Here is a 10,000-nt window from a genome sequence, read left to right as displayed (position 1 = left end):
TGTTGAAGTTAGTTTATTGGTAATATGGTAGGATTTGTTAATCCCCCCCCCCCCCTCCATTATGGTTGCTGTAATAGATATTCAAGATTAGAAAGAATAGTGTGATACTAATGAACAGCTAGGAAGGTGAATGATAGCGTTAGTAAATGTAACATAGAACAATGAGAAAAACAAATGTAGACTGAACAGTAGTTACAAAGCTTAGAATTTGGATTCTTGTTTCTTATGCACTTCAGATGGATCAGGATTGAGATTGAGGGTTTTTTTTTTCCCCCTGCAATAAAGCAGCATTTTTTAAGCATTATTGTACTTTTCAGGGTGAAGATGTTCTTGTGCCTGGTGGTCCAACAGCTCCTGTAGCCCTTCCTAGTGAAACTCCTCAGAGTGTTGATGCAGTGATTGATGATGAGAGCATTGTAACAGCAGCCCAGAAGTCCCCATCTTATGAAAATTTGCTCACAAGTCCTATGGAAGCTGCACCTCAGGACCAGGTCACAGGAGAGGTGTATTCAGAAAAAATTCCTTCTCCATACGAAGCTGATCAGCCACCTGTTATGGAAAATCCCCCTGATATTCTTCAAGCCAGTGTAGATGAGGGGACAATTGGTTTTGAAAGCTCTGCAAGGACTCTTGACTTGATGCAAACCTCTATGGACAAAGTTCCAGATTTGATGGAAGGTAACTTCGAGCAGCCATCCAGTCCTCATGGTTCAGTGAGTCCTCGTGTCCCTGGAAGCCCAAGGTCTGTTGAAGGTTTTGTTACATCAGTTGAACTCAACACTCCTGAGGAGAACTTTGGCACAAACTTTGCCATCAACCAAAATCAGGACTCACTCACAGGTGCAATGGAGCAGCCATCGGGTCCATTCAGTGTGTATGTAAGCTCCTCACCTGAGCCTAGCAGCTTGGAGCCTTCGCTGCAGGCACCTGTAGACCTTGTGAACTTCAGTGGCATTGCAAATGGACAGGTTGAGGAAGAATCCTCTCAGGTGGCCCAGGACTCACCAGTAGAAATTGTCCATGCGCAGTCAACTGTTGAGGTGGTTGCACCTCCATCTCCAGTTGACATTGCTGGTTCTGAAACACAGTTCATCATTCCTGAACATGAGACAGGTCAGATAAATGCAGATATGCAGCAACCATCTGATATTACATTTGTGCCAGAAAAAGCAGTAGAACCAGTGGCAGAGGTGCCTGTGTCAGTTTTCGTTGATGAAAGTACTCCTGTTTCAGAGCCAGACACTGCTGACCTCCTTGGACAGGAAGTTGTCTCTCCTGCTGTAGAATCACCACTTACCCCAGTGGAGTCCTCACCTGCCCCAGTTGAAGAACTTATCAGCCCAGTTGAGGTTACCCCAGCTCAAGAGGAGCCCACACCTGCCCCAGTCGAGCCCACACCTGCCCCAGTCGAGCCCACACCTGCCCCAGTCGAGCCCACACCTGCCCCAGTCGAGCCCACACCTGCACCAGTCGAGCCCACACCTGCCCCAGTCGAGCCCACACCAGCCCCAGTCGAGCCCACACCAGCCCCAGTCGAGCCCACACCAGCCCCAGTCGAGCCCACACCAGCCCCAGTCGAGCCCACACCTGCCCCAGTCGAGCCCACACCTGCCCCAGTCGAGCCCACTCCAGTTCCAGTCGAGCCCACACCTGCTCCAGTTGAACCTACACCTGCTCCTGTTGAAGACAAACTTCCTTCAGAACCCACACCAGAGAAAGTGGAAACTCCAGCACCAGCTGCGGCAGTGCCAGCAAAGGCAGCACCCAAAACTGGTAAAGAAGGAGCTCCTACACCTAAAGCAAGGACTCCTGCTAAGACCACTAAAGCTCCAGCAACAAAAGCCACACCAGACAAGAAGCCTACCCCAGGTAGGGCCACACCAGCCAGACCAACACCTGGCAAAGCCACACCCACTAGGACTCCCATTTCTAAGACTCCAACCCCCAAAGCTACAGAGAAAACTGCTTCACCAAAGCCTTCTCCAAGAGTGGCCCTTACCAAGCCTGCAGCAGATAAACCCACTGCCACCAAACCAGGAACAGCAAGGCCTGCTTCTGCCAGACCGACTGCCACAAGACCAGCAACTGGCACTGCTGGTGCTACTAGGCCGGCAGCCACCAAGCCACTTGCCAAAAAGCCAGCTGAAAAACCAGCTACAACCACCAGCACCACCACTAAAGCCCCAGCCACCCGACCAACAACAGGTGCACCCAGGCCAGGTTCTGCACGTCCAACTCCTGCTGCTAGAACTACCACAACATCCACTGTTAAGAAGACAGCTCCCACCAAGACTGCAGATAAGCCTGATGCTGGTAAACTAGTTAATGGGTCTGCCACAAGGACGACAACAACTGCACGTAGACCTTTAACACAAACAGCAAGCAAGACTTCAACCACACGCCCAGCTGCTGAAAAGGAGACTAAGAACACCACAAACCGAATCCTTTCCACAACTCGACCTGCCTCTAAGCCAGGAACTACCACCACCACTCGACCCACTGTCAGTAGAACAGCAGCAGCAGCCAAGTCATCTACAACTGAAAGCAAGACCACATCACGTTTGGATGCCACCACCAAGGCAAGAACGTCTACAACAACAAAATCTGCTGCAACCAAGACTGCAGGTAAGATCCCATATTTTTCCCCCCTGCATTATGAACTGATGCTTATTCTTCATCAGTTCCTTTCTTTATATTTTAAAAAATATTCTTCCACAATTTGAATTAATTTTCACTTTTTCTGTCATGAATATCAGAAATTGTAAATAGATTAATTGGATTGTAATGATTTTTCTTTGATACAGGAGTTGCAGTGAAGAAGACCTTAGTCAGCAAAACTAAAACTGCTGGAACCAAGACGGCAGCCACGAAAGCAGAAAAGTCTGAAGCAACAGTACTAGAGACCAGTGAGCCTGTAGTGAATGGAGAAAACAAAATTGCTGATGAGGAAACTAGCGTAGAGGTGATTGAGAAGTGTGCTGTAGAAGACATCATGAAGGCATCATCAGAGAAGGTCATCACAGAAAGCTCCCAGACCATGACAACCTCTGAACAAGTGGTAGTGACAACAGAAACCACAGAAGTGATAGTAAATGGAGATCATTGAGAGAGGTGTTGCTGAAAAATGCATAAACATTTTTGAAATGTTACATTTGAGTTACTTTTTTGACATTTTGCATTTTCAGTCTTAGGGTCCAAGTGTGTCTTAATTTGACAATGTGAGAGATGTGCTAGTCTGATTGATTGCTCCAGTGACATTGATAGTCAGGCTTATGGTGAAGTGCGACTATATTTGGATCCTAGCTTATGTATAGTCACCCAAATGCTAATATTAGGAGCTGATATTCTTGCTTAACTAATAAATGTACATTACATGAACGTACAATGGTAAGGACTGTCTTACTTATGGTTCCGAAGAGTTTGATATAATCTACCATTCACATTAGTTAAGGAAATCATTATTTCTTCTTTAATTTTTTATTTATTTTTTATTACATTTTCTTGAGAGCTGTAACTTTTTGGACTTGAGTGATGAAACTTGATTATGCCTAGGTGCATTGATGTCCATAATATTTAGATCATAAGATATGTAATTCATGCAGTTCACAATATATTTCATTAAAATATTACAGAAAAAAAAGAAAGCTTTAAGTTAAAAGTTAATATTTGTAAATAGCCATCAGAATATTAATGTGAGGTGCTAGTTTTCCCTTGTTGCATTCCGGTATTTCCACTGCTTCAGACTTTTGTACTTGGCCCCATGCCCACTCAGGCTTGTAGCAACAAGTCAATTAAGGCACCAGTTTTATATATAACTAATTGTAATGTAATTACAGATACCATTGTAAAGCTTTTTTGTCACTGTGGTTAGGAACATGGATGTGATCAGTGTGGATACAAGGCATACGTTCAAAAAAATATATAAAGCAGTTGCTGATTATGAAGTGCCTTTTTTCCAAGACTTCTCCATTCCATATTGCTAAATAAACAATACTTTTCTTTTTATATGGAATTACAATTTGTCAATCCCCAGGCATTACTTATTTATTGAATGTTGGAAGTGAAACCGCAAAATTAAGTTTCTTTTCCGAATTCCGGCAGTTGTTTCTGAAGAAATTCTCACCAGTACCCAGTTAAGAGGAATGTATATTTCATTTGCTTCCTATATTATTGTGATGTGTCATTGGTTCCGCACAAGCCTGTGTAAAGTGTATCAACTATTGTATTCAAATAAGTAATAAAGGATAATATACAATAGTATTTTACTATCCATTTTTTATTTATTTTATGATTACAAAAAGTAGTGATTTTGCAAATGGTAAAAATAACAAAGTAATAATAGATAGAAGTATGAAATAATGTGTTATCATCAGTTATACATTTGTATGATAGACATGTTAGCAAACAATTACAATAAAGATTATACTGCTATAACTACCAGACTAAGCTCGTGTCAGTTGATTTCAATATTAAATTCTTTTATATATATCTACAAATATTTGATGGTAATGAAGACCAATTTAGATTAGGATTGACTTTCCACTAATATATCAAACCATTTTAGGGAAAGTAAATCTTTGTTGATTTATAATGTGAAATTGATATGATGGTACAAGGAAGAATAATTGTCTTGTTTATGCTCCACATCTGTGAAGTAAATATAAATGTGAATAACCGTTTTGGAAGTTGGACATATTGTATCTTTGATGTGAAAAAGGGAAAGGCACGTAAAAGGATGAACGTGAAGTGGGTAGATAAAATACCAAGCTGTTTAAGAAACATACAATATGAATATACTTGTACAAATGTGTGTCTGTGTCTGTGAAGAGCAGGGAGAATACCTGCATATACCTGCATGTCATGTGTTTCTGTGCATTTGTATTTGACCTTCAATTTTTGTGAGAAAAACCAGTGTCTTCGACCATACTTACATGTGGATGTGCGAGTCCTGTTCTTTTTATTTGTTTTTTGACTTTACTTGATACAAGTTGATACAAGGCCCATGTTATCAACGTCGCATTGTCTTTTCGAATAATAGACGTATATCGTAATAGATAGACACGCGTGAGAGAGAAAGGTGGGCAATTAAGAAATATAAATAGCGAATGTATGCTTATGTACACATATTTGCATAAACCGTGGATATCAACATGATATATGAGTATATCAACATCATTACAGCATATCTGTACAGTACATGGTAATTCTTATAATTACATAATTTTCTCTTCTGTTTACCTCTTTAGTGCGAGAATTACACTGTCTCAGAGAAAGAAAATATGAATGATTATTATCATTATGTTTTGCAATCCTTCACATATGCACATTAGCATGCAGAGGGGGTGGCGAAGGGGGAACATCCAATTAGAGAGGGAAGTAAGACAGTGATTTTGAAGTATATACTTAAATCTAATATAAATTTGCGTGTCTTGTGGGCATACCCTCAAAGATTTGGCCCTGGGTATCACCAGATTTCTGCACACCACTGCATGTCCACAATACATTAATTTAATTGCCATGTAAATATATATTTTCAATCGGATATGTTTCCTTTATAAAACTGTGTGCGTAGGAATGAAAATTCATATACAGTACACTGCATAAGAAATGAGATGAAAAGATTCATGAAAAATAAATTAAAAGAATTATGGTAATAGTAATTGTAATGTATTATAATACTGGTATTAATGTTATCATAGTTATTACGATTACTGCAAAGATAGAAATAATGAAAACGATAACAACATTGATACTAATGATAAGATATAAAAAATGGAAAAAGAATAATGAAGAACAACACAGCAGTAATGATAATAATGATAACAATAATAATATTATTGCTATTATAATTGATGATATAATAATGATGACGACAATGATGATGATGATGATAAAGATAATAATAACAACATCAACAATAATACTGACAATGGTGATCTTGATATTAATAACGATAATAATTACAATATTAATAATAATGATAATAGTGATGAAAATAATAATGATAATAGTAATGAAGTGATAACAGAGAAAAAAATATCAACGATAATAATATCTGGATGGCTGTTATTTTAGCTGTATGCCCTGACGAAACAATAGCGAAAAGGCCTTCGGCATATTCGTGTGTTTTCTTATCCTTCGCTTCGTTGTTCCTGTTGCACGGAAATTATGTAAACCGATATGATTTACTTTTCTCTTGTTTTTCAAATTTGCTTTAGTTTCTTCAGTATCTAAATAATTACATGAGTTTCTACTCATCATTTTTCATTTTATGATATTGTTATATATGATAAATATAGTACTTTATTTTTTTTCCTGAAAATGGGACTTCAGTTGCAAATAAAAAGGAAAAATATATATGCCACTGGGTGGGAATGAATCTTTATTCGAAAATGGGCTTCCCTAAAATATCTATTATCTTTTTACATCTATTGCAATATTTTTTGTAGACCTGTATGACAATAATGATGATGATGATAATGATAATGATAATGATAATGATAATGATGATAATGATGTGATAATAATAATAATGATAATATTATTATTATTGATAATAATATAAATAATAATAATAATAGTGGCAATTACAATAACTATGATAATGATAATCATAGCTATAATAATAACAATAATAATATTGATGATTTTAATGATGGGGATGACAATAATCATGATAATAATGATTACGATTAACAATGACAATGACACTTATACTGATAATGATAATGATAACATTAATAATGGTAATGATAATGATGATTATGATAATAATGATAATAATGACGAAAACAATAATGAATGATCGATAATGATTTGCAAATAATATGATAATGATACGATAGCAATAAAAGCAGCATTAACAAAAAACGATAGCAGTAACTGTAATGATAATAATGATAACCACAACGATAACGATGATGATCTTATAATAGTGATTACACAAAGCAAAAGATGCCATACAGGCTTCTCTGCCGACGTCCAATACATTTTTTTCCCATCTAATATATTGTCTTAAGACCTTTCTCCCTTCGCCTTAGACATGTATAAAAACCGTCGCCTGTATTCGGCATATAAAACAGACAGAAAGAATTTGCACCTCACTTCAGACAGACCACTATTGTCCATACTGCATCCTCGATAGACTCACCTTTGTACTTGACTCTCACGAAATGAATTAAAGCTTAAAGATAATCGCCTCACGCACCTCCATTCTACCATTCTGCTTGACGTCAACGCCTGTCGGGCTTGCACATAAATGTATTAGCCAAGCCTACAGTTATATACACACACACACACATATATGTGCATATATATATATATATATATATATATATATATATATATATATATATATACACCCTTTATTTATTTTTATGTATATGAACATTATTCATATGTGTGTGTATTTTGTTTATTTTCTGTTCCAAGCACACACAATGAGACTGACTCACACTCACACACACACACACACACACGCACACACACACACACATACATGCATGTATGCATACAGATACACACACAAGCACATAAACACACACAAGCACATGCACACGCACACATACACACACACACACACACGCACATCAACACAAATACACACACATACACAAGCACACACACATACACACACACACAAACGCACATACACACACCAGATTATTTGTACAGGGGGCCATTACGACGAGTCAATGACCATTGGAGGGTACACGGGGTGGCCAATCAGATTGCAGAGAGAAGAGCATGCCCCCCCCCCCCGTGCCTCTGGTTTGAGAGGGGGGCATCCATTCAGAGAGGAAAATAAAACAATGATTTTGAATCTTATATTTAAATCGAACAAAATGTTTATTTCATGTTACATCCTTTACATATTCAAAATAGCTCCCTTTTTCTTAATATTACTCAGTGCTTAGGCCTTATGCTTGAGTCTGGGGCATACGATCAAACAATTGGTCCCAGGCATCACTAAACTTCTGTACGCAACTGCACATATATAATGATCTGTATATAGTAAAAAAAAAAAAAAATCTCCCGCGCCATCTATGAGCCGCGTCATGAAACGAACCCGATCCCTCGCGGAAAAGTTGCCTATACGCAATAAAGAACCATTTTCGCCACATGCCCTTCCTTGTGCAACGCCAAGTGTCGCCTTGTTTACCTGACGTAGGAACGACACGAAAGGAAACAAATCTGCCTATAGCTTCGCCATGCCTTCTGATGAGTATTTCGCAGCCAAGGGCTCTCTCAAGTTGAAGGGAGTAGATGATTCAGGAATGAAGAAGTGAGTGGATAAGGGATCTGGTGTAACTTGACTCCTATTTCCGAACATTTCTATGGAGGGAATTGTGTATTGAACAAATTTATTTTTATTGATTACGCCTCAGTTATAATTGGCTGTGACTCAGTATACGGATCTTCAGGGAGTTTCTTTTCAAAATAAAGTCGTAAATCAAAGTAGCCAAATGTCGATATTGATCCAAATAGTTTAGGACGGCATGAGAAATCGTCAAAATGTCAAAAATTGTGAATTGAAAATATGATGCAAGTAAATACCAATCTACATTTATTAGAGAAGAGGGCTCCAAATAGGCTTTTTTCAGAATTCTTTCGCATAACTGATCACAATGATGTTGGTATTGATGGATTCCTCTCACCCTCTAGTCTATATATGTAGGAATAATGCTGCAGAACTGCTAACCCTGGGATAGGAAGGTTTTGGTTTATATGGCAATGCTTATGGATTCCTATAGGTGGCTTTCTAGGTTGTTTGATCTGCATGGAGAACGCATTCCCCACTCAAAAATTATTTGGTCAAATTCTGTCAGCGCAAATGTAGTTCTCGCATAACTTTCAGCACACGCTTAGTTCTTTTTTAATCATCCTCTGCGCATTAAATTTTTTTGACCTTTGTACGCACTTGTTTCACCATCCGTCCGCAGATCCATCCACGCAAATGTGGACAAAATGATGTTTTCCGCACAAGAAAAAATGTAGCTTTCCCCGCGCAAGAAAAATACTCTACAGTCTTGGGTGGCTTTAGTAATAGAAACTTAAGGCGTTTTAAGTAGGGGTATGCTTGGGCAAGAATTCTTGCCGATTGGCCAAGAACTGTACTGTTCTTTGCTGAAAATGCTTGGATTGGCTGGCAAGACTTGTCCAGTGATGCCAGACATGTATTAGTGTCTTTCGATGAAGTGCAATTCCTAACATTCCTTGGAGAGTGTAGAAAAGTCAAAATAACACACAACATATACATGCTCGGGTTTTAAAAGCAATAAACAAGTATTCCCACTAACAATCTCGGAGAGAGATAACTTGTGGACAAGTAGAGGGTTGAGTTAATTTCATTGGCAGTTGGTTACAGTTTGAGTTCATTTTTCAAAACAACTGACAAGCTAGCGTCGCATCAAGATGGCAGAAAAGTAAAGAAATCTACCCTAAGATCTTTACAAAGCACAATATTTCCTTCTGTTTTCATATACTGTGTATTCATATACAGTGCCTCTTAAGCAGTGACACACACTTCCGATTAGCAACCCCTACACTCTGACACGCTATCAAAACAAATGAACATCACTGAATTAAATATAGTCCTACCCATTTGCATATATATGATTTTATGAAGCTAAAATAATGATCACATAATACAATATCAAGAGAAGAATGTTTAAAAGTAAGAGATAAATTGTTTGTCTTATAATGATTTATGATTTATATGAAAAAACCTTTTCATTCGTGTAATCTCTTTTATATCCTTTTATTTTCAGTTAATTTCAATTTCTTTGAATATGGTTTTACGGAAGTTACAGAATCAGATACCGTAAAAAAAATTATTTCTCTCAGGAAATATTAAGTCGAGTTCGTGGCCAATACCCTCATGCCAAGGATTGCAACCAGTACAGTACGTGAATGACACTGCTGCTATGGTAACTGTACATCACTTGACCTAGCAAGCTCCAGTCTCGCCATCTACGGGGTCGCTTGAGAAAGCAAGAAA

At 38.2% G+C, this 10,000-nt stretch overlaps 2 protein-coding genes across 2 annotated transcripts in view; both read left to right on the top strand.

Annotated features, from left to right (window-relative positions):
* Positions 1-4,255, top strand: part of LOC113812421 (proteoglycan 4) — a gene marked incomplete in the record, with an annotated part of 162,282 nt that extends 158,027 nt beyond the window's left edge. Inside the window, 2 exon segments of the mRNA XM_070144833.1 lie at positions 318-2,625; positions 2,805-4,255. Coding sequence (XP_070000934.1) covers positions 318-2,625; positions 2,805-3,106 — 2,610 coding nt within the window.
* Positions 4,256-8,090: 3,835 nt separating this feature from the next.
* LOC113829134 (protein FAM32A-like) overlaps positions 8,091-10,000 on the top strand; it is a 65,976-nt gene continuing 64,066 nt past the window's right edge. The window contains exon 1 of the mRNA XM_070144876.1: positions 8,091-8,284. Within this exon, the coding sequence (XP_070000977.1) occupies positions 8,211-8,284 (74 nt within the window). The 5' untranslated portion in view covers positions 8,091-8,210. The remainder of the gene's footprint in view (positions 8,285-10,000) is intronic.

This window comes from Penaeus vannamei, chromosome 3 (assembly GCF_042767895.1).
Source record: "Penaeus vannamei isolate JL-2024 chromosome 3, ASM4276789v1, whole genome shotgun sequence".
Classification (NCBI taxonomy): Eukaryota; Metazoa; Arthropoda; class Malacostraca; order Decapoda; family Penaeidae; genus Penaeus; species Penaeus vannamei.
Note: the sequence above shows the minus strand (reverse complement) of the source record. Positions and strands in the feature narration are given on the sequence as shown.